Raw genomic sequence first — 25,363 nt, 5'->3', positions numbered from 1 at the left:
TTTGATTTGGCTCTGATTCTTTTTATAAATCAGAGCCAATTTAAGTCCCAATTATTTAGAAAAATATAAACTAGTACTATTTTATTAGACTGTCATAGCACCTTTTTAGGCTGAAGATATTATTTTCCTATAAAAAGTCTTTATTCCTGTGGCAGCCCTGCTCTCTTCTGCTCCCGTTTTCCTCAGTAAACCTCAGACTGCAGGCAGAGTGTGTTCTGGTTTAGACCAGCTCTCTGCTGCTAAACACATGGAAAGAATCACCAAGTGAATCAAAGACTTGTCAAGATTTGCTTCAATTAATTTAACCTGAGTTTTGCAGAGATAGTCTCTCGATTGTGGGAGAGAACTGCCTGTGTTTGTCTCCACAGCAGTGGACTAACACCTGTAGACTCTTCATTACATCTGAGAGGGACCACAGTCACCAACACAAAGCCCTGAAGAAGCTGCCTTGGTGGTAGAGAAACACCAGAGGCAAAAACTTTGTAAGTCCAGTTGTTTTGATGAACTTAGTGATAATATCTAATCTGTGGACATCTCCAAATCTGCTCCTTGTAGATCTTGCTCCATTTGAGTTGTTTTCAAAGTAAACTTCTTTACATGTGTGGAAAACACTGCTGCTGATCGATCACTGATTCTCATCGTGCACATTTCATTAGGTTTCTACACAGCTATACTCTGAACACTTTAGTGGGCCTTTACTCAGTGAATCATGGGTGTAACCTGGCTCAGGCCAGATTGATCTGTGTGTGTCACTCTGATGTGGGTTTTCCACATTATCAATGTGCTACAGCTCTCACTGAAAGAGATCAGAAAACGTGGAACACCATGACGATTTGAATCTGGATTGGCTGAAGCGTCAAAACAGAGTGAAAAGGTGAAAAACCTTGTTGCATCAAGTTATGAGAAAAGCACAGAAAGTCTCTCTGTCCACAAATGGACACAGTTCTTACCTTCTGAATGTTTTTCACAAACTAAATACTCAGTTAAATACTCAGTATTGATATTAAAATAGACTGAAGTATGTCTGTCACCATCGCCATCTTTGTTTTGGTTCATAGGTTCACACTGAAGCGTCTCATATCAGGGGACATTTCCTATAACTACAACACTCATAACATCTGCATCTGTCTCCATGGTGATAAAGAGAAAAACTGAGAACTTTGGCAGAAACTGAACACAAAATCTAAGCAAATCATCTGTGTACAGCAGAAGTAGAGTGGTGCTACTATTAAGCACTAGTGTGGTTATATACTATGAAGGACTCATGTGCTCTTACTGTTCTTATGAAGGACTCGTGCTCTTACCTTGAGTCCTCCACACTCTGCGGCCGAGCCCTGGTCCACTCCGGTGATGTATATGCCCAGAGCGTACTCCGCCCCCCCTCGGATCATCAGACCCAGGCTCCGTCCATCATCCAGGACCAGGTTCACCTGCAGCACACAGACAGGGACAGAGGGTGAGACAGGCGCCCATACGTATGTTTGCTCCCTTCACACTTGTTTTGATCCATTAATCCAAACTTGTCTTTTCTGACACTCAGAAATGCTCTTGCATTTTGCTTGGATTGTTGTGTCACAGTTAAAACTCCAAACTTCTCCTGTACAGTTTTTAAGCCCACAAACCATCACTGGACTCTGGATTCTGCTGTCAAATTGTATTCATAACAAACACGGTTTAATTAGCATTGCATTCACTTTAGTTGTTTATTTTACCAATGTTCATTTCTGTTGCTGACAGCAGAGAGAGCTCCAGCACCTAACTGCCTCATTGGAAACAGGTGTAGTTTATAAAATACATATTTTCAGTAACACATTTAAAATTTTTAAGTCAAGTCAGTTTTTTTGTGGATGTTCTGAGTTCTGTTTGCTCCTTGCGCTAAGTCACTCTTCCCCTTCAGAGCATTACCACATTGCAATTACCGCGCATTCCGCCAATGAAACTACTGCATATTGCATCAGGATTGTTAAGTCGTTGTGGACAGTTTTGTATCATGTTTTTGGATATTTACACAGCCAATTACTAAATATAATCTTTAGCTAAATCGCTAATCATGTAAAACCTCTTCAGGCATGTTTTTGATGTAATGCTTCTGTACTCTGTTATTGTAACTGTAGGCTTTAATGCAGGCTACAGTCCTCAGTGTACTATTATTATGTCGACTAACCATGGTGTTTTTAGGTCGACACTTTTAACTTCTGTCCAGGAACAATGGATGAAAAATCGATTTTTAGCAAATCCTGGTACATTCACAGCTGATAAATGTTGATTAATGTATGTCCTTGTCAAATAAATGAAATAACTAAAAAACACCATCTACAACATGGTGGAAAGCTCCAAAAGTAGATTCTGCATAACAGCCCTCTTCATTTTAACCCATGTCTGAACTTTAAATCATGTTGTTGATCGAATAAAACATTTCCATGTTGCAGAGTTTGTGCGTCTTCATGCTGTGAGCGTTTGTGGTGTTTGTGAGTATATGAGTATATGAGTATGTGTGTGCATGTGTGCGTATGTGTGCTTGTGTGTGTGCGCAGAGGCTAAGACAGGTTCAGGTTCAGATCCTTACTGAAATGTGTTGTGTGTGCTGTGTGTGCTGTGTGTGCTGTGTGTGCTGTGTGTGCTGTGTGTGCTGTGTGTGCTGTGTGTGCTGTGTGTGCTGTGTGTGCTGTGTGTGGGCTGCTCCATTGTGTGGCTGTCAGACTGCCACATCTGAGCTGGATCCAAATAATACACCAGAGCTCAGGAACAGAACCGGACTGACACCAGCGCCAAAAATACCTCCAATTCCATCAATATCCAGCACCGTGTTTATGTAATCATTTAGTCATAAGCTTTTATTCATATAACACAGGTTGGACCCATACTGAGCCTTGGACATGTTTGCTTAAAGGGCACATATTACGCTATTTTCTGATTTATGTTATTATGTTGTTTCCTCATCAAAAACAGACCCACAGCTGTGTTTTGTTGCATTCACAAAAACCCTGCAAATTTAGGCAGAGTTCTTCTCATGTGTGAATGAAACAAAACACAACTCCAGGTCTGTTTTTGGGGAGGTAATAACATTCTTACATGGCTAAAAGCTTACAAAAGTCAATTTTACTTAATGCAGGACCTGGAAATCGAACAGCAACCCAGACTGACTGTTTAAGCACAAGTTCAAGATGACGATGATGTGATTTTAAATTCCAAAAACATGATGATGATCTGTAGGTTAGGGAGACCAGACGTCCCTGTTTGGCCATACCAGCTTGTCAAATTCTGATCCTGTCAGATCTCAGAAGCTCAGCAGGGCTGGGCCTGGGTAATACTTGGGAGAATACTGGGAAAATCAGGAGCCACAGGGGGGCTCCAGTACCAAAAATGGTCGTTGTGTCCTTAGGCAAGACACTTCACCCACATTGCCTAGTATGAAAGTGGTGTGTGTGTGAGTGATGGTGGTGGACGGAGGGATCGATGGCGCCGATTGGCATGGCAGCCGTACTTCTGTCAGTCTGTCCCAGGGCAGCTGTGGCTACAATAGAAACTTACCATCACAAGGTGTGGAGAGAAGGAATAATGAAGCTATAAATGCTCTGTAAAGCATCTGTGTGACATATGTCTGTGAAAAGTGCTATATAAATAAAGACTTACTTACTATTTACCTGTGACAGTTACAGTTTTGAGCCCTGTGTCCCCTGTCTTTTGACCCAGTTTTACTCAAGAAATGTGCCATGTGTCCCTATTTTTCACCAATCTGACCCATGCCAACAGTAAAGAGACATAAATTGTAATTTGTTTAGGTAAAATACAGAAAAGCTGCTCAAAAACGACCAAAACAAAAAGCAAATGTGACTATAACGACACGTTAGTCATGAATGGCCCGAGTGTAAAAAATTGTATGCACTTGATTCACAATTTTATTATTACCAACTATTAATTAATCATTGCATATAGCGCCTTTCATGATACCCAGAGTGCTTTACAGATCATTATTCATTCACTCTACACTCTATTTGTATTCACACTATTATTGTAGCCACAGCTGTCCTGGGACAGACTAATGGAAGCAAGGCTGCCAATCTGTGCCATCGGTCCCTCCAAACACCACCATCAATCACACACACACCACTTTCATACTAGGCAATGGGGTAAAGTGTGTTGCCTAAGGACACAACAACTGTTTTTACCACTAGCGCCCCCCTGTGGCACCTGATTTTCACAGCGGTCTCCCATCCAAGTACTAACCAGGCTCGGTCCTGCTGAACTAAGATTTGACGGGATCAGGCTCCCAAACCATCACAAACCGAGGGCGTCCCAGCTTTTGGTTCTGAAAATCTGGTCACCTGCTCTCTGTGTTCCCTGTTTATGAGGCAAACATGTTCAAATCAAATAAAACTTTTACAGTTTCTTTCCACTCAATGATGAAGGTGTACTTTTGACGTGGCATAATTCTGTGTACATGACATGTGCGACAAAAGCTGCTTTGCTCTTGCTGTTGTGTGGCAGAGATTCTACTTAATACTGTAGTTTTGTTTTATGTTTTTGTTTTTAAGTTTGTTACAGTGCAGTAGAAATAGTCAATAACCATGAGTCATACAAGCTGGACCTAAGGGTGCTGGGAGCGGCCACAAACCATTCTCTGCACAGTGTGAGCACTTCATCAACATTCTGCTGGGTCCATGTTGTTGTGCTGTCACCATTAGAATGTGTTCTATCAGGACTGTAAATTACCATACACACCATGTAATGACCCCCTCTCTGATCCTGCAGGTGGAGTCATAACATGTGTCCTACTCTCTCCTCTGCACACAGCTTTTCCCCCAAATCATCTCCAGCTTCCTCAATATGATGATTTTTCAATCCTATAAGTAACAGCATGGCGACATCGATGTGATCCCCATCCCAATGAAGTTTGAGTTCAGATCCACAGAAGCTCTGTCATGAGAAAGAGTCTGACTTTGTCATATATAAAAATGGTTCTTTTGTTCCTCTCCAGCTTCAACTGATCAGTGACATTAAATATACTATATCATGTATTCTATTTGTACAGTGCTTTTTGGACACTCAGACACGTTACAGCATTCTTCATTCATTCCACACTCATGGTATGATACTATTGTAGCCACAGCTGCCCTGAGACAGACTGAGAAAAGCAAGACCAATGTGCTGATTTGCACCATCAGCCCCTCTGACCATCACATCACATCACTTTCATACTCAGCAATGTGGCTCTTTAAGAGTCTTGCCTACGGACACAGAAGTTTGTGACACTGGCGCCCCACTGTGGCATCGGATTTTCCCAGCAGTCTCCCATCCAAGTCCTGAACGGACTCAGCCTGACTCAGCTCTAGAGCTCTGATGAGATCAGGCTTGAACAAGGAGGTCCAGCCCTGTTTAGGAGTACTAATAAACTTTGTTCCACAGTGGTATTACATTAGTCAGTCTTCAAGAAGAAGGGTGGTGCCACCAGGCAAACATACAGATTAAATTAAATGAAAACAGTTACATGAACCATCATGTGTGTGTTGAAAAGATGTTTTAAAGGTGAAGGGACTTCATGAATCACCTAATGACATCACATAGTGGGGCAAACATTTAAAAATCTTGAGAATTTTAAATATACTCAAATGTGCGTGGATGAAGGCCATTATTATAATGTTTATTCATTAATGGTTCCCCATTGGATCACTGCTGAGGCTTTGCAAACTGTTATTTTGTCCTTGGGCAACACACTTGAACAGACACAAGTCAAAACAACAGTAGAACAATACTTTGACTTTAGTGAGAATGTTTTTATATCTGTATGATGTCCAGAGCCACCAGAGGAAGCGCCAACCACACATGTACTACATACTGAAGTATTATATATGCATACTGCAGTATTATATATGCATACAGATGTATTATATCTGCATACTGATGTCATATTATCATTCCAAATGTAATGAAAGCAGCATCCCAGGGGTGCACAGACAATGACACTAATAAAACTGGGACTGACCTTTGTGTTCACAATGTCCTGGATTAATCACCACAGACAGTCAAATGTGTGTGTGTGTGTGTGTGCGTGTGTGTGTGTGTGTATTTGTGCTTGTGAATATACATGTGCGTGCGTGTGTGTATGTGTAGTGTAGTAGAGAGCTGTAGGGGGGTAATCACACCAGCAGGGGGCTAATGACAAGCTCTGTGTGTGTGCGTTCAAACATCTGGGACTTAAACACTGCTGTCAATCACTCACAGGCATATATTAAAGCTCAAGTGTAAACCCAAGGGAGCGTCTAAACCCTTGGCATTTCAAACAGAACATTACAATGTATGAACAGACATGAAGTTAAAGGGATGGTACTAGAGTTTTCACATGGAGGTGTGTAAAATGTTCCTTGCCCTAATACACATACAACATACAGTATATTGTATAAGCAGCTCATGAGGTCATGTTAGACAGTGATGGCAAAACTCCACATTGGTCTATGAGAGTTGTGAAAAACACTTATAAAAGATAATACTCCTTACAACTGTACAACACCTCACCCTTACGTAACAAATACTCCCTACAACTGTACATCAACTCACCCTTATGTAACAGATAATACTCCCTACAACTGTACATCAACTCACCCTTATGTAACAGATAATACTCCCTACAACTGTACAACACCTCACCCTTATGTAACAGATAATACTCCCTACAACTGTACAACAGCTCATCCTTATGTAACAGAGAATACTCCCTACAACTGTACAACACCTCATCCTTATGTAACAGATAATACTCCCTACAACTGTACATCAACTCACCCTTATGTAACAGATAATACTCCCTACAACTGTACAACACCTCACCCTTATGTAACAGATAATACTCCCTACAACTGTACAACAGCTCATCCTTATGTAACAGAGAATACTCCCTACAACTGTACAACACCTCATCCTTATGTAACAGATAATACTCCCTACAACTGTACAACAGCTCATCCTTATGTAACAGATAATACTCCCTACAACTGTACAACAGCTCACCCTTATGTAACAGATAATACTCCCTACAACTGTACAACACCTCATCCTTATGTAACAGATAATACTCCCTACAACTGTATAACAGCTCATCCTTATGTAACAGATAATACTCCCTACAACTGTACAACAGCTCACCCTTATGTAACAGATAATACTCCCTACAACCGTACAACACCTCACCCTTATGTAACAGATAATACTCCCTACAACCGTACAACACCTCATCCTTATGTAACAGATAATACTCCCTACAACTGTACAACAGCTCACCCTTATGTAACAGATAATACTCCCTACAACTGTACAACACCTCATCCTTATGTAACAGATAATACTCCCTACAACTGTATAACAGCTCATCCTTATGTAACAGATAATACTCCCTACAACTGTACAACAGCTCACCCTTATGTAACAGATAATACTCCCTACAACTGTACAACACCTCACCCTTATGTAACAGATAATACTCCCTACAACTGTACAACAGCTCACCCTTATGTAACAGATAATACTCCCTACAACTGTACAACAGCTCACCCTTATGTAACAGATAACTGTATGACAACTAAGTCTAAGTCTCTTGTTAAATCCCTCTTAGTAATCTATCTAAACTTTAATATTTCTTACGGAAAAATTTAGAACTTTCTACCACTTTATATTATTGTTTCTTCATCAAAAATATGCCTGAAGTGGTTTAAGAAGTCATCCATGTATGTTTGAATAATTTAGCCATCTCTCCTAAGCCCCATTCGAACCTTTATCGCGGTTCGCTGTACGATTCTGTGCAAGGCTCCACCCACATGACAATTCTCTATAAACATACAAAAACATGATACAAAACAATACAGTACAGTTTATGATTCAACAGACTACACAATCTTCGTCATTTTTAATAAATCAGACTATGCGTTATCGCACCACTCAAACCCAGAAGTCGTTTTCCCATCGGTCGTTCTGTATACAAACTTCTTCATCGTACATCATTCAATTTCGCACCATCTTCCAAACTTTCATTTTAAACTCGTAGCAGTACAGTCTGGAACTCTCCCGCACTTTTAACAGATTAAACCGGGTTGTGCATTTAATCATATCTTATTCGATGGAGATTCTGTCATTTGTTCTCATCAGTGTCTTTGCCATGGGGAGGTCTACAGTAAAAGGATTAGGTCTGGAGCGCAGTTCAGACTTTACAGAAAATGACAATGATAAAGGTCTGCAGAAAATGTGTTTATAGCTATTTTTTAGTCCATAATGAAGCAAAATTTAATTGAACATTGTGATGGATCAATATAAGAAAAAATAAATAAATACAAACAATATACTTTTTTGTTCAAAACTGTAGAGCTACATTCATCAATCTTGCCAGGAGAAGGCTTCTAGTGGCCAAAACTTATCGAAATCAGTCAAAGGTCCTACATTACACAACATTGACCTTTTGTGAGCTTTACACCATGTTATAATGTTATCTCCTCAAAAACAGACCTAGAGATTTGTTTTGTTCACACATGTTTAAGTAATCCTGTTTTTTGAATGCATGCATCCCAAAATTTCTGACTTCCGGTAATCGCGCAATGCAGACTGGGAAGGATTCTCCGAAAAAGTGCGTGTCAAACCGCCATGTTTGTTTTCCCAGTGAGATATGTCTATTGTCAAAGCCGATCATTTCAAGTCTTTTGAAACATATCGATTTTGTTTCTGGTTCTGATATTGTCATATTTTAGTTTTGGGATTCGGACTGTAATTGTGTGGTTGTTGGATGTCCTAACACCGGAAAAACAGGCTTTGGAAGTTTGCAAACTCCATAACAGCAAAAGGGAATCAGAGGTGTGTGACTGCAAACCTCCATTCAAACAGTTTCTTTTCCCAATGGAATTGAAAAATAGTGAAAGGTGAAGGTGATGGGCAGGATTGATCCACAGGAAGGGCCTTTGACTGCCTAAATCATCCCGAGTTTGCAGCAAACATTTTGTATGTGGAGCGCCAACAAAGCAAAATCCCGATCCCTCGCTCAACCATGGTTATGAATTTAAAAAGTCAACAGCAAAGTGAACGGCACCAGCTGTTCACCAAGAAACACCTTCCACTGCAAAGAGACCAAGACGTGATGTTGATGTAAAACCACAAGAACAAGAAAGTGTAGCTCAGTTTTCTTGTCTTCTGTACTTCTCAACAACATTAACAAACGGGATTTTGCTTTGATGGCACTCCACATACAAAATGTCCACTGCAAATGAAATGACTGGCTTTGACAATAAACGTATCTCACTGGGAAATCAAACATGGCGAGCTGATGCTCACTTTTTCGGAGGATCCTTCCCAGTATGCATTGCGCGATGACCGGGAGTTCAAAATTCAGGATGCATGTATTAACAGCTACTTTATACTTTTAGTTCAGTAGAAACAGGCAATCCCAGGACTGAACTCATCCAAATGATTCTAGCGAAGGTGTATGGAGTTTAAAAACACAGTGGAGCACTTCCTGTATCATATTTGCTTATTACAAAGTGTAACAAATGTGTAATGACAGGAGGGCAGGGGCAGTAACTTGAGACAACAGATTAGTTGGAAAATGAATAATGTGTATTATACAGGGGGAAAAAATTGAGATAACAAAATATACATCAGCTGCAGCAAACAAAAATCAAGCAACTCAATTAAATGTCCCTGGTCTGTTTGCCCAGGGTGGAAAACAGAGTACAAGCTACTTCAGAGTCCAGTATTAATTATTTTGAGGGGGTATGATGTCCATGAAGTGCAGTTGACTGAATAGTTAAGTAGTGGAGGTAGGTGGAGATAGAGGACATGCAGTTAGCCTCCTACCAGACCAGAGGTTCTTTCAAAAAGACAGTTCCGAGCTCTAAATTAAACCCAGGTTTGGGCACCTGGCCTGTGTGCACATTAAAAGAAAGGCCTCTTAGAACATAATGTTGGACAGTTAGCATTAGCATTAACATTAACATTACAAGAGTTCATAAATCACAATCTGTCACAACCAATCACTTCGAGCACATGCTAGCTGTCAGCATGTTAATGCTAAGCTAACTAGCATTGGCATAGGCTACATGGGGCAGGACATAGGGCCCCGACAAAATGGCTGACCTTAGGTTTAGCATTAGCATGCTAGCCCTAGCATTAGCACTAGCATGAAAAGCTAACAAGAACAAAACCATCAATCAATAAATTGGTTTCAGTTCCAACTTACCAGTTCAGTATTGTTTCATTGTTTCAAGTACTGTTGTATTGAAATGCCCAGGACACATGACAATGTCGCACAACGGCTCTGGTTCTAAAAAAGTGTGAATTGTGAAGTTAAAAATGTGAAACATGAGAATATGAAATGAAAAAGTGTAGATGTACTGACTTTCAAAGGTCTGTCCCCTGATTTTCTCCCACACAACTGAGGAGAGACAAGTCAGGGGACCTTATATACTCTGTCTGATGACGTGTGATTGGATTACTGGTGAAATGGGCGGTGTGATGGGTGGTGACAAATCATGTGGAGTGGGGGAAAACCTGGGTAGGATCTGGATAACCGGACTGAATTTTACCCTGGTTACACATGACATCACAAGGTGGAACTTCTGCTTGTTTTTTTGTTTGAGAGAAGAACTCAGGCTACATCTGCAGGATTTGTGTGTTAAACATTTGTGAATGAAACAAAACACAACTGCAGGTCTGTGATGAGGAAATAACATTATGATAACATAACAATAACATAGATCAGAAAAAAGCGTAATATAACTTTACAATATTGGTTTAGTCCTGGTTTAAAATACTCGCTGATAGAGACATGCATATCCAATACAAATTGCAACTGTTTAATGGGTCCAAAGACAAAAATTGTGAAAAAAATATATATATTTATAATAATAATAAATATAGCCGCAAGCAGCAATGATTGGCCCTCGCTCGTGCTTGCGCCGCGCCCCACAAACGGCGCAGCCCGCAAACGGCGCACCCCGCAAACGGCGCACCCCGCAAACGGCGCAGCCCGCAAACGGCGCAGCCCGCAAACGCCGCGCCCCGCAAACGCGCGCCCGCGTAAACGCCGCGCCCCGCAAACGCCGCGCCCGCAAACCCGCGCCCCGCAAACGCCGCGCCCCCGCAAACGCCGCGCCCCGCAAACGCCGCGCCCCGCAAACGCCGCGCCCCGCAACCACCACGCCCCGCAACCGCCGCACCTCACACTGACCCTAATAAGCCTAAGCTTAAATCTTACCCTAATCATAATCCTAACCATAGTCCCAACCCTAGCCTTATAAATCTTAATTTAACCCTGCAATTTTCAAAATTTGCCAAAAGAAAATATCCAAGATGGCGGACTTCCGGTTTATAAAGGGGCGTGGTCACAATATACATTTTTGTTCTTATTGCCATGATGCATCTGGATACCAAATTTGGTTTGGCTACACCAACGTTTGTGTCAGGACGTCCCATTGGCAAGGATACAATTTTGGCTTGTTGCCATGGCAACACAATGTAAACGGGATGTGAGCATCATTGAGTTTTTAATCGAGACCATGTCACAAATGTGGATACCAAATGTTGTATATCTGTGACAAATAAAACCTTATTTTTACATAAACATTTTCTAGGGGGCGCTATTGCACCCATTTTTGTATTTTCTTACATCAGTCTGTTCAGGGTTGAGGTGTGAACTCACGGTTAAAATATGAGTGAAATCGGCCAAAGTTTGTGCAAATTATCAGGCGTCGAAGTTTGATGGTGAGCCCCAAAAACAAACCCGAAATTTACACCGTTGCCACAGCAACCGTTTGACCTTTTAAAAAGCTTTTAAAAAATTTTAATGTCCCACTTGTCTAGATGATACAGAGTGATTCTGGTGAGTCTGGGTCAAACGCTCTAGGTTCAAAGCGAGTTCGTTCAAATATGAGGACAGGAATTTGTGCCTTCGTCGCCAGGTCGCCCGATCAATCCAATATGCCCAACTTCCTGTTGGTTGCCTAGCAACCACGTAATATACTTTTTTGTTCCTATTCCCATGATGCATCTGTGTACCAAATTTGGTTTGGCTACGCCAAAGTTTTTGTCGGGCGTCCTATTGGCGAGGTCAGATGTTTAGCCTGTCACCATGGCAACATGATGGGGAAATGGCATGGGGTCGTCCTAGACTTTTTTGATCAAGACCATGTCATGAATCTGTGTACCAAATTTTATATGTCTACAACAAAGTAAATTTTGGCACTACCGTGCAATTTCCCTAGGGGGCGCTATTGCGTCCACCTGAGATTTTCTTATATAAATCTGTTAAGGGTCGAGGTGTGAACCCACGATTAAAATTTGAATGAAATCGGCCAAAGTTTGTGCCAGAATTTGTAGATTTGACCAATGGAGAGTTTATGTCATCGCTATGGCAACACCATAAAAAGTATGACATGGGTGTCACTGACTTTTGGATCAGGATGCCAAAATGGAATTTTGTGCAAAATTTCAGAAATTTTTGAACAACTATTTGGGAACAAATTATTTTCTTCCATATTAAATTTTGTTTCAATCTATAGGGGGCACCAATGCGCCAAATTAATAATTTTCACATTAAGTAGCTTCAGGGCAGAGAGTTTAACAACTGTTTCAAATTTCATTGAAATCGGAGTTCGTTTGAACAAATGGGAGCAATTTGTAAATCTCCTAAATTGTGTGCATTTTTTGTTGCTTCACTGCTCAGAGATCGTAAGACGTGTGTGAACAATTTGGATAACTTTTGATGTTCCACGTCTTGAGATAATGTGGACCAAATGTGAGCTCGTTCGGGTGAACGCCCTCGGAGGAGTTTGTAAAAGCTAAGCCAACTTTAAGCCAATATTGCTGCCCCCTAGTGGAGCACACGGTGTTGGTGTAATAATATTTTTTCCTTGTCTTGACATGATCGACTTCTGTGTCAAATTTCATGACTGTACGTGCAAATTTTTTTTTGTGTCATTCGTATTCCCTAATGCATTTTTGAGTCGTTTGGGGGCGCTGACGAGCCATTTTATTTATTTTTGGAAAATGAAAATAGCCAAAAGTTAGAGAAGCGCGAGTTTTACCAGATGGCAAAATTTCAGGACTTTTCGTCATTGTGTCAATGTTCCGCTTTTTTTTGGCCGCCAAACTATACATTTTTGGAAACCTCAGGCGCATTGCTACGTGATGGCGAGGGTCCCTGGTCACTGCGGGCAAGTCACATCATGCCATTTCACTTTTTGGCCACTCAGAGCATCGCTTTGTGATACTAATAGGCCCTTCGCCAGCCTCTGGCGCTCGGGCCTAAAAATTTTGCTGCAAGCGGCGATGATCGGCCCTCGCTCGAGCCTACGCCGCGCCCACGCCACACCGCACCCCGGCCACGCAGAGCCCTGCACATGCCGTGCCCCATGAATGCACCTTACCCCTTGATCTAACTCCTAAATTAACACCCCTAACTGTAGCCCTAACCCTAGGCCTAAAATTAACCCTAGCCCTAACCCAAACCCAAAACCGAACCCTAGCCCTAACCCGAATTCCAAACCCTAGCCTTACCCCTAACCTAACCCTGACCCCTATTCTTAACCGAACCCTACCCCTTTTTCCTCAATTTCTGTATGCGTTGAGATTTTTTTAAATCCAAGATGGCAGACTTCCGTTTTGGCAGGGGGGCGTGGTCACAATATACTTTCTTGTTCCTATTCCCATGACGCATCTGTGTACCAAATTTGGTTTGAGTACGTCAAAGTCTTTGTTGGGACATCCCATTAGCGAGGATTGACTTTTGACCTGTTCCCATGGCAACATGATGGGAGATGGAGTGTGGGCATCATTGACTTTTTTCATCAAGACCATGTCACAAATGTGTGTACCAAATTTTGTATGTCTACGAAAAAGTGAAACTTTATTGTTCCATACAATCTCCCTAGGGGGCGGTATTGCATCCATTTCACATTTTATTATATAAATCTGTTCATGGTCGCAAAAACGAACACGAAATTTGCCTTGTTGCCACAGCAACACCGTTTGACCTTTTAAAAAGCTTTTAACAACTTTTAATGTCCCACTTGTCTAGATGATACAGAATGATTCTGGTGAGTCTGGGTCAAACACCCTAGGACGAGTTCGTTCAAATACGAGGACAGGAAATTGTCTCTTCTCCGCCAGGTTGCACATTCGATCCAATATGGCAGACTTCCTGTTGGTTGCCTAGCAACTAATATACAAATATACTTTTTTGTGCCTATTCCCATGGTGCATCTGTGTACCAAATTTGGTTTGTCTACGCCAAACTTTTTGCCAGGCGTCTTATTGGCGAGGACCGATGTTTGGCTTGTTGCCATGGCAACACAAAAGTAAATGGCATGGGGGCATCATTGACCTTTTTGATCGAGACCATGTCACGAATGTGTGTACCAAATTTTGTATGTCTACAACAAAGTAAATTTTTGGTGTTCCATGCAATTTCCCTAGGGGGCGCTATTGCACCCATTTGAGATTTTCTTATATGAATCTGTTCAGGGTCGGGGTGTCCACCAACGATTAAAGTTTGAGTGAAATCGGCCACAGTTTGTGCGAATTATCACTCGTCGAAGTTTGGTGGCGAGCTGCAAAAACGAACGCGAAATTTGGACCGTTGCCACGGCAACACCATTTGACCTTTAAAAAAGCCTTCAACAAATTTTAATATTGCACTTGTCTAGATGATACAGAATGATTCTGGTGAGTCTGGGTCAAACGCCCTAGGACGAGTTTGTTTAAATACAAGGACAGGAAATTGCGTCTTTGGCGCCAAGTTGCTTGATCGGTCCAATATGGCCGACTTCCTGTTGGTTGCCTAGCAACCGCGTAATATATTTTTTTGTTTGGAACGACCAGACCTATCCACCACCCGAATTTCGTTTGTCTATGACAAAGTTGATTTTTCAGGTATAGCCATAGGCGTAATGTATTTTGATTTTGCAGGGGGCGCTGTCGCGCCATTTTTTTTAAATTTTTTGATGTGGAGTATCTGTAAATTCCTATTTTGGCGATCCTGAATTTTGTGCAAAATTTCGTGAGTTTTCATCAGCGAGAAGTGTGTGAACTGTGCCAAAGTGGTTAGAATTTGTGACATCGTGCACGAAGTTCGCCTTACGTTTTGGGGTGAACAATAACAATTATGCCGCTGTCGCGGCCCACGGGCAATGCCACCGTGCCATGTCAGCAGGCACTAGTCACTGACATGTGAGTGTGAGTGTGTGTTTGGAAAGGAGAGAGCGCTTTGCGCTCTGTTGCCTTCCCGCAGCCCACTGCTGAACAACAATAGACCCTACGCCACCCATGGCGCTCGGGCCTAATAAAAAAACAGATCCACACTGTATTTCTTTAGAGCTCCCAATTTTTGTATTTTAATGACACCACAATGTGACGTTTTGGAGTGAAGAGCTTCTTCAGACAAATCCTGGTTTATTCCATGAACTATGTACTACAAGAGTTTCTTCAAATGTGTCCACAAAACATAAATGTACCTCTAAAGCAATCCATGATTCCATTGATGGTTCCGGGTTTGATTCCCACTAAAGTCTTTCTGTGTGGACTTTGCATATTTTCCCTGTGTCTCGGTGGGTTTCCTGTGGGCACACCAGTTTTCCCCATCATCTCAAAACATGCACAAATAGAGCTCCTGCAGTTGTCATCACGCACTCGCAGCATGCACCTCCAGACCCCATGCTGGCAGTGGAGCGCCGCAGAATTTCCATAGAAACTAACAGCATGAGACCCAGTCCTTTTTACTAAACACTGTTCATTTGAAAAAAAATTAACTGACTGCTTAGAAATGTGGATTGTAGGAAATAAAACCACAAACTAAAGTTAAATCAATGATGTTTGTATTTATCACATTGACATGAGTTATTTAGCATCTATGTAGCTACAACATCTGCACATTAGACAGAGCCACTGTTGGGCAAGTTACTTTAAAACTCTAATGTGTTATTTATGACTTGTTACTGTCATTTCAAAGTAATTAGCTACATTACAATATTACTGTGTTTAAAATGTAAAACATTACACGACTATTGGATTACTTTTAAGTTACTCTCACCAACATAACTGTGAAGATGCTGAACTTTTGCTCCATATATGGACTGAACCAGGACTGAACAGAAATGAACCAGGACTAAACCAGGACTAAACCAGAACTGAACCAGCACTAAACCAGGTCTAAACCAGGACTAAACTAGGTCTAAACCAGGACTGAACCAGGACTAAACTAGGTCTAAACCAGAAATGAACCAGAACTAAACCAGGTCTAAACCAGGACTAAACCAGAACTGAACCAGAACTGAACCAGCACTAAACCACGACTAAACTAGGTCTAAACCAGGACTGAACCGAGGACTAAACCAGGTCTAAACCAGGACTAAACTAGGACTAAACCAAAGCTAAACCAGGACTGAACCAGGTCTAAACCAGAACTGATCTAGGTCTAAACCAGGACCAAACCAGAACTAATCTTGGACTAGAACTTGGACTCTAAGTCCACCCCTGAGAGAACCCTGCACCCGTGTCTGCAAGGCATCATCGGGCATCAGCTGCGTTTAGCCCTGTGGAGCGTGAAGTTCTGCGTCGGTCCTTTTGCCCGTGGTTACCTGACTGTCTACGCGGGTGCGTCTCCGGCATTTCACCGCTGCTGATATCACGTGATTTTAGCGAATTTGTATGAAGAAAAACGAAAAACCCACCACTTCAGTCCAGGTTAAAAAGGACTGTAAAGCGCGTTACTCACATTTGTACCGAGTAAAATATTAATTTTTTTCCCCCTGCGTTACAGCAAAAAGCAATGCATTACAGTAATAAGTTACTTTTATAACACGTTACTCCCAACACTGGTCAGAGCACACTGCATTTTCACTATTTTATCCAGTTCACTTCATTTAAACTGTCAGTAAAAGTTGAAGTTAGGTTTTATAGTTAAGTATTTTTTTCACAAACATCTCCAGGGACTCTTTTGGATGATTTAAGAAAGTGAAAACTAAACCAGATGTCCAGATATTGCAGAGATAAAAGTGCTTTGTGTAACTTTTATGGACCAGACCAAGATACACGTCAGATCCGTGGAGATGCGACCCCGCTCACCGTCAGAGTATTTTTGAGCTATAAAACCACCTATAATTGCATAAATGTAAGGCAGAGCTGTTTAATGTCGTACTGTGGAACATTCCAGGTCGAGCAAAAACACATCCATAAAAACAAGCAGGTGAAGAACCTCCAGCCCAAATTTTATGCAGTGCACCATTAATGCAAAATCCTCCTAATCTGTATCTATACTTTAAAATCAAGGGCAGAGGAGTGACAGACACAGAGACTTTATTCACCTCTTGTAAAGTGGTAAATTTAAAGTGCAACATCTCATCCACGTTATCCATAGAAATTGTCCTCTGCAAATGATGACAACCAGTCCACAAACCCGCACTGTTAATCCTGTTTGAGGCATTCTTTGAAGTACAAAAAACAAGGCCCCATCCACACTAGTAAATATCTGAGTCGTTTTCGTTGTGGATACAGTTTGTTCACACTAATCTGATGGAAAAAGGCTCCAGAGACGGAACGATCTGGTGCCGCCAGCTCCCATGAATTCATCTGAGTACAGATCTGATCCGGCACTGTGTGGATGCCTGAAAACTCTGATACTCTGACATTGGAGCTCTAGTTGCGTCCTTATTGGTCCACGTTTCTGTGACTTGCTCCTTCCTGATTCGCTGGGTTCGTGACATGGGTCATGTGATGCTATTGTGGAAAACAGTTTAAACAAACCATAGACAAACGGGAAACAGAATAGCTAGAACTACTTGCTACTTTCAAGCATGCCATCTTCCTTGGCACGAAATCAGCTGCTGCAACTTCAGACACAGTGCTCCACTTCCTCGTTTTTACCTCTCACGTGACTTTGTGACGCCAGCCTAGTCATGTGACTAGCATTTCAGGTGGTTTCGGCATTATGGGAGGCTTTGATTGCGGATACAGAAACAACGCAAATGTTGACGCAAATCATTTCTGATACAGTGATACAATGATACAGTGATTCGTTTCAGTGTAAAGTAACCCAAGAGTAGTTCCTCATATGTGTCTGTTTACATCCACACAGCGCACGGATCGAGGTGAAGCTGCAGAATGATACTGACTCTATCTATTGACTTTACCTCCTATCTTTTTATGCTTTAAAAATCCTGTATCTGAAGTTCTGCACCACATTTCACAAATAATAATCACACAGTTTTGACTTGTATCTAAACTAGAAGTGCAGAGCTCTGATCTTTTGAACACTTAAGAGTCTCAGAGTGACTGGTTTTACTGTAGACAGGAAACAGCTGACGTGATCGCGCTCACAACTTTATATCCTGTGGTCTGCAGACAGATCCCACTGCAGTCTTTATGATCAGAGATTTAAAATCTCATAAGATTCTCCTTGTGTCTGTGGTGTGCGCTTTTTATCCCAGGTTTAAAAATGGTTTAAGACCGAAAAACCCTGTAGTGTGTGGCGGCCTTAAAATAGTCTTGACCAAACTAGTTCAAGATCTGGGTCTCACTGCTTCTGACTGAAGGATGGGTCAAATGCACAGGACACCTTCCCCTACAAGGTCAAAGTACGCCTTATTATCATAACTTGAATCCTTACGTGCCTCATGAATGATACGGGCAGCCACAGGTAAAACCTTTGTTATGGTCGGGCATCTTGACTGTCATTTGTGGCACATCTTTACCTCCAGGCTCACGCTAACACTAATGCTAATGTGTGTGCTATCAGGTCGGATCAGACAGCCTGTGAGCGCCCATGTCTCATCAGGACATGCATTATAGATGTAGGACGGTGAGAGCAAAACAACATCCATCAAAGTGCACCGCTAAGTCCACCACAGGGACAGACCGGACCTCTCCTCAGCCCTCTGTCTGTGTTAAAGTGACAGTGACAATGTGTTTTTAAAGACCTGAATTATTTATCATTGAGTCTTTGTACTCTGGGACGCCTTAACCTTGGTGTCTCCCTTGTGTAACTTCGGAATGTATATTTATGATGAGCAGATGGTTCCGTGATGTCATCTGCTGATCCACCGGGGAGTCAAACTGTTTCAATAAAGTTACAAACACGCAAGTTTTTGAAGACGATTATTTGAGAACTGGACTGGTCATAAAATTAGTTAAAATGGGACTAAAGGTCTAAATTAAATCCAAAACCACTTTTCAAACAGAACTGCTAAACTAGGCAGTGCCTGGAGGACTAAATGGGAGAGTGAGGGGGAGGAGGGGCAGTACCTGGAGGATTCTCCCCTTTAGTCCTCCAGGTGAAGAGGAGAGTGGGAGGGAAGGAGGAAGGGTGGTACCTGGAGGACTAAAGGGGAGAGGAGGGAGGAAGAAAGGGCGGTACATGGAGGACTCTCCCCTTTAGATCCCTTTAGAGGACTAAAGTGGAGAAGAGGGGGAGGAGGAGGGGCAGAGCCTGGAGGACCAAAGGGGAAGAAGAGGGGGAGGAGGAAAGGTGGGGTCTGGGGGACTAAAGGGGAGAGGAGGGAGGGAGAAGGGGTGGGGTCTGGAGGACTAGAGGGGAGAGTGAGGGGAAGCGGTCTGAGGACTAAAGGGGAGAAGGGCGGGGTTTGAAAGACTAAATGGGAGAATGAAGGGGGAGGAAGAGTGGGGTCTGCAGGACTGAAGGGGGAGGAGGGGTGGGGTCTGGAGGATTAAAGGGGAGAAGAGGGGGAGGAGAAGGGGCGGAGTCTGGAGGACCAAAGGGGAAGAAGAAGGGGCGGGGTGTGGAGTACTAAAGAGGAGAGTGAGGGGGAAGGAGGGGCTGAGTCTGGAGGACTAGAGGGGAAAGTGAGGGGGGAGGAGGGGCAGGCTTTGAGAATCTTAGAAACGGTGTGATTGGTCTAACAGGTATCCTTCAAACTCCGCCTCTAATCAGGAAAGTCTTGCTTGATGTCACCAAAGTTGTCAAAAAGTAACAGTTGATAATGCTTTTAAAAGACCCATATTACACAAAATAGATTCTTGTGAGCTGTAAGCCATGTTAGAATATTGTTGTGCATTTCAGGTCTTATCTAATTAATTTTAATAGATATACTTTTACTTTGAAGTTTGTGCTTTTATTTTGGTACTCTGCACCAATCCGTGGTACTGGATGTGTGAAAAATAAGAGAGAGTGGCTGAGTGGCTAGCACTCATGCCTCACAGCAAGAAGGTTCTGGGTTCGATCCCCAGGTCGCCCGGGTCTTTCTGTGTGGAGTTTGCATGTTTCTCCCAGTGTCTGGATGGGTTTCCTCCGGGCGCTCCGGTTTCCTCCATCAACCCAAAACATGCTCCAGGTCTCCAGAACAGTTGATAGTCAAGGTCAATTAAATACAATCAATCCAATCATTGTGTCCTTAGGCAAGACACTTCACCCACATTGCCTAGTGTGATGGTGGTGGTCGGAGGGACCGATGGCGCCGAGTGGCATGGCAGCCGCGCTTCTGTCAGTGTGCCCCAGGGCAGCTGTGGCTACAATAGTAGCTTACCATCACCAGGGTATAGAGTGAATGAATAATGCTGAATAATGCTGTGTAAAGCATCTTTGGGGACAGAAAATGTCTGTGAAAGCGCCATATAAATAAAGACTTACTTACTTACATCTTGTGATGTCACGTATTAGTAGTTTTCAAGTGAACAACTTTCTTCTATCTTCAGTTCAGGAGAGATTGACAATTCAAACACTGAAATCATCCAAATTATTCTAGAGAAGATGTACAAAGTTTATAAACACAGTGGAGCAAGCAGGAGCAAGTCTGACTAAGGCTCGTTTACACTGAAACTAATCACTGTATCACTGTATCAGAAAAGATCTGCGTCCAGACACGTCGTTTCTGTGTCTGCAGGCCTTCCTTACCCACACAGCTTTGAACATATTTATTTACATTTTACAGAAATTAAACTTAAAACCACATGATTAATTTGCATAGCGCTCAAAAACAGCTCACTCCTTGTGTCGCAGCTTCTGTCGGACTAAAGGACATGACTCAGTGGAATATGAGTGTTCTCTCTGTGACAGAGGGATGTTCTACTGATGGTGAGTCTGTTCTGCCGTGTTGGAGATGGTTCATGTGAAACTTTTCAGAGATTATACCTCAGCAGGTCGTACACACAGACTGTTTATATGAATGGACATATATTGTAGCCTCTTAGCGTTTTGGCAGAGAATTACTTCGCGGTGCACAGACCTACATCAGAGTATCAGTGTTTTTAGGTGCTCACACAGTGCTGGATCAGATCTGTACTCAGATGAATTCAGATGAATTTTCAGTTGAATTATTGTGGACGAACACTGCATCCACAACGAAAACAACTCGAATACGAACTAGTGTGGACGGGGCCTAATACTTGTCGAGTGCTGGAGGCCATAGAACCTTGAGAATGCCCAATTTAGTCAGATCTCAGAAGCTTAGTACTTGGATGGGAGACCACTCGGAACATCAGGTGCCAGAGTGGGGCGGAACTGACTCTAGTGGAGTTTATTGTGTCCTTCGGCAAGACACTTCACCCAGAGTGCAGCTGTGTCCACAATAGAATCTAACCCTCAGCAGTGTGGAGTGAATGACAGTGTGACATTGACTTTGAACATCTGGAGAAGCACTAAGACTAATGCAGTGCTATTTTTAAAAAGTGTTTTGTATTCTGAATGTATACACAGTCTTACGCTGATAAAAATAGAAAATAGAAACACTCCAGTTATGTCTTTGAAGAGGATACAGAAGGAAATGCACAAAAATATAAAGATCCATAAAGATGACCCTTCAAATCTGTTCAACATCAGAATAAAGAAAATAATTTAAATCCAGTTTGAACAGGCGTAGGATAAGATATAAGGGATAAATTTAGTTTTTGTCTGTTCACTTTTTGTGTGACAATCCTCAACCAACACATCCAGAGGCATGTTCTAACACATTTCTGTTTTTATAAATCTATCTCCACTCTATCTTTAATGTTTATTTAGACTTAAAATAAGCAAAGCAAACTGCACTGCACTTAAACACTCTGTGCCACTCACTTACAGTTTGAGAACCTCTTCTTGAAGAGAACTTCCACTGGCACTTTACACAAAACTGTGAACAACGTGAACACTGTTGGGAAAGTTACTTCTAAATTGTAATGTATTATTTATTACTTGTTACTGTCAAAGTAAAAGTTACATTACAATATTACTGCATTTAAAATGTAAGGCATTACATGACACATTACATTACGCAGCACTTTTAACCAAGGGCTAAACCAGAACTAATCCAGGACTGAACCAGAACTAATTCAGGACTGAACCAGAACTGAACCAGAGCTGAACCGGGACTGAACCAGTCACTAGGCAGATGGACAGGTAGAATGTTTTAAGAAGATTAACCTGTCCTGTGATACACACTGATGTGTTTGTGATTTGACGCGCAGTGTCTGTGAGTTCCAGACACCTGTACAAGTTTATTGTCGACAGCAGCGGCCGTAATGAAATATGATCACACTCGATGAGAGTGCATGACAAGACTGAGTCCAAGTGCCTTCAAGACTGAGATAAGATCATGTTCAAATGCACTCGAGTTCTAGATAAGACTAAGACTTTTGTCATCTAATCTACACGATTCACGTAGGTCACCTTTTTTGGCTTCAAAATGGTGAATTTCGCTGAAAGGTGAGAAATTTCCATGCCTGCTTATTCATGCTTACTGGAAGATGTTTGGAAACATGTGCATGACGACTTCCAGCATAGCTTCCAACACTGGGCATGTGATAAAACCATGGATTCAGCAGCAGTGTCTTCACAACCTGCCAAAGCTTTCATGAGGGACGGGACTCTAATCGCATCATCCATGTCACTCACAGGCAGCATTATTTTTTTAAATATACATTTTAAATTAATTTAGAGACATTAAAACACACAAACTAATAGGCAACTTATAAAAGAAAAAAAAATAAATACAATGACACCTAGATAAAGGAAACCAGGCCATTTTCTCAGTTTTCCCAGATATACTATCGCCAACAGAGACTAAAGGAAGTCATCATCCACATGTTTCCAAACGTCTGGATTTGTGACGTAAGCGTGAATAAAGCCCGTTGCCTGTCTCAAATAGGTAATACAGGCATCAGCTAAAACCATATGCCCCATCTCCACCTCGGCAGCAGAACCATCAGCCTCCTCAGCCTCACCTCACACATCATTGTCATCTCCAAAGTTTATCCATTAAAAACACCTCTGTCTGTCTGTTTGTCTGAGATTTTTTTATATACTCTGATTAAAATGGCCACAGTAAACTCCACTGTGCTGGGACGTTCTCCCATGAAACCTCTGGAATCTTCATTTTGCCGCTGATTGCTTTTTAGAACTCAGTCCAACTTCCTGTGGTTTTCAACTTTTATTTTTCAACATTTCTTCGCAAACTTTAACTTTTCTGTTATGGTAAATGGTTACATTTTGATATAGCGTGTTTCCACCTTCAAGGCACTCAAAGCACTTTACATCAAGGAGCCACTCATCCGTTCACACACACACACACACTCACACACCAGTGTACAGACACCGGCAAAACATCAAAACCTGCCATATGCACTTGTTAGGATTTGATCTTGTGCATAAATCCACATTTGTTTCTATAAAAATAGCTGTGCCACAAACACTGTTAACAGGTACATCAGTGATTCTTGAGAGACAGGACAAAACAAGTAATACATTTTTTTTTTTTCCCCCAAAGCCTTCTACATTTATAAGAGGTACATATCTGTGTAGTGAGGTCTGAGCTGGGCATGAACTTCTAAAAGAAATCTGAAGGAATTGATAGCTGACAGAGCTGACAAAAATTCGAGTTGTACCTTTCTAAAAAGTATCTAGTACACACATTGTAAATTTCTCTGATCTGGCCAAGATTTAAAACCTTTTCACACTTTCATATTATTACCTACTTACTAGTTTTGAAACTGCTTAATTCTAGTCTACAGGGTGTTTATTTTAAGATAACTTGTCCAGTAAAATAATTTTGCTGCAGACAGATAATTTCACTACTTTTAAACGGCCCATCTCATGTAAAATAACTCTTTTCTCATTGTATTTTCTGCACATAAACAAGCACAATTTGGGTTTTGGAACATCCATTACACAATAATTCTGAAATCTTACTGATTTCTTTTAGACAGTCACAGACCAGGAACTATGAAAGTCTGACTATTGCTCCTCCCCCCGCCCGTCCTGAGAAAGCACAGGCTCCGCCCTCCAAACGTGACGTAGGCGACGAGTGAGCATGGATCTATTAAAATAACTAGATACAGTATTGCTAGTTTGCAGCTGCCTCGAGTTGACGTAGTGGCACTCACTGGTACAGTGGTACTACAACGGAAAAAATCCCATGGGCCGAGAGAAGATTTTTCTCATAGAGCCAATGTAATCACAAACTGCTCGTGTTCGGCTGACAGGGCACCTACAACTTTCAAAAATGTTGGATTTCATGGCAATTTTTACCTACTATTTCTCAGCTCAAAATCCTTCAGTTGTTTTAAAAAGGTGGAGGTGGTGGAGCAGGGGAGGAGGGCGGGTGTGAAGTGCTTTCTGCTACATCTTATGCGTCATAGGTGTAGCTGCCGCGTCATTGTTGTAGCAGCTTTAGTTCATTCTCAAGTGGGAGGGTGACAGAAATACACTGCAATTTGTAAAAAAAAAAAAAAAAAAAACGCAAAATCAATCTAAAAATCACCACAATACAAATACAAGGCCCACACATCACTCTAAGAATGTAGAAAACGCTGAAAGTTGATTTTGCATGAGATGGGCCCTTTAAGTAATTTTCCGTTAGATTGAAGTGTTTATATCTTACATTTTGACCAAACTTTTTTCTGCAGTGCATGCTAGTTTCTTTTTGTCTTCTCTGTGAGCTGACTTAACAGTCTCCCTCCAGTGTTGCTTCATTAAATGTATCATTTATAGATCGTATCAATGGACAACCCTCTGGCTGTTGCACTCCAAGCAGGAAGTGACCATGGGGACAGTGAAGAACTGTCACTCCTCTCTCTGTCTCATTTTGGTCTTAAAATATTTGTATTAACCTGCTCGACATGATCCTGGTGCTTTTATTTCACTGTTCTTTTTTTTGTCACTTTATTTTTATTGTATATAATAAATTGATAATAATAATAATAATAATAATAATAATAATAGTATAAACAGGAACAGAAGCCTAGGTGGCACTTGAATAGTCTACTTTTGCATAAATAACGTCCCTTTTTCCCATTTCTTCTTCATTTGTGCCTCTTGCAATCTCAGTCTATGAGTTATTTTTTTCATTAGATAGATGTCTTTTATTGTAGATATCCACTGATCCTTTGAGGGCAAAGAAGTTGTGCCCCAGTT

At 41.7% G+C, this 25,363-nt stretch overlaps 1 protein-coding gene across 1 annotated transcript in view; it reads right to left on the bottom strand.

Moving 5' to 3' along the window:
- Positions 1 to 25,363, bottom strand: part of whrna (whirlin a) — a 565,911-nt gene that overhangs the window by 227,021 nt on the left and 313,527 nt on the right. The window contains exon 5 of the mRNA XM_055153851.1: positions 1,305 to 1,430. Within this exon, the coding sequence (XP_055009826.1) occupies positions 1,305 to 1,430 (126 nt within the window). The remainder of the gene's footprint in view (positions 1 to 1,304; positions 1,431 to 25,363) is intronic.

This window comes from Boleophthalmus pectinirostris, unplaced genomic scaffold (genome assembly GCF_026225935.1).
Source record: "Boleophthalmus pectinirostris isolate CB_2022bp ecotype Guang Dong unplaced genomic scaffold, ASM2622593v1 HiC_scaffold_18, whole genome shotgun sequence".
Taxonomy (NCBI): domain Eukaryota; kingdom Metazoa; phylum Chordata; class Actinopteri; order Gobiiformes; family Gobiidae; genus Boleophthalmus; species Boleophthalmus pectinirostris.
This window is presented reverse-complemented; position numbering and strand designations above follow the sequence as displayed.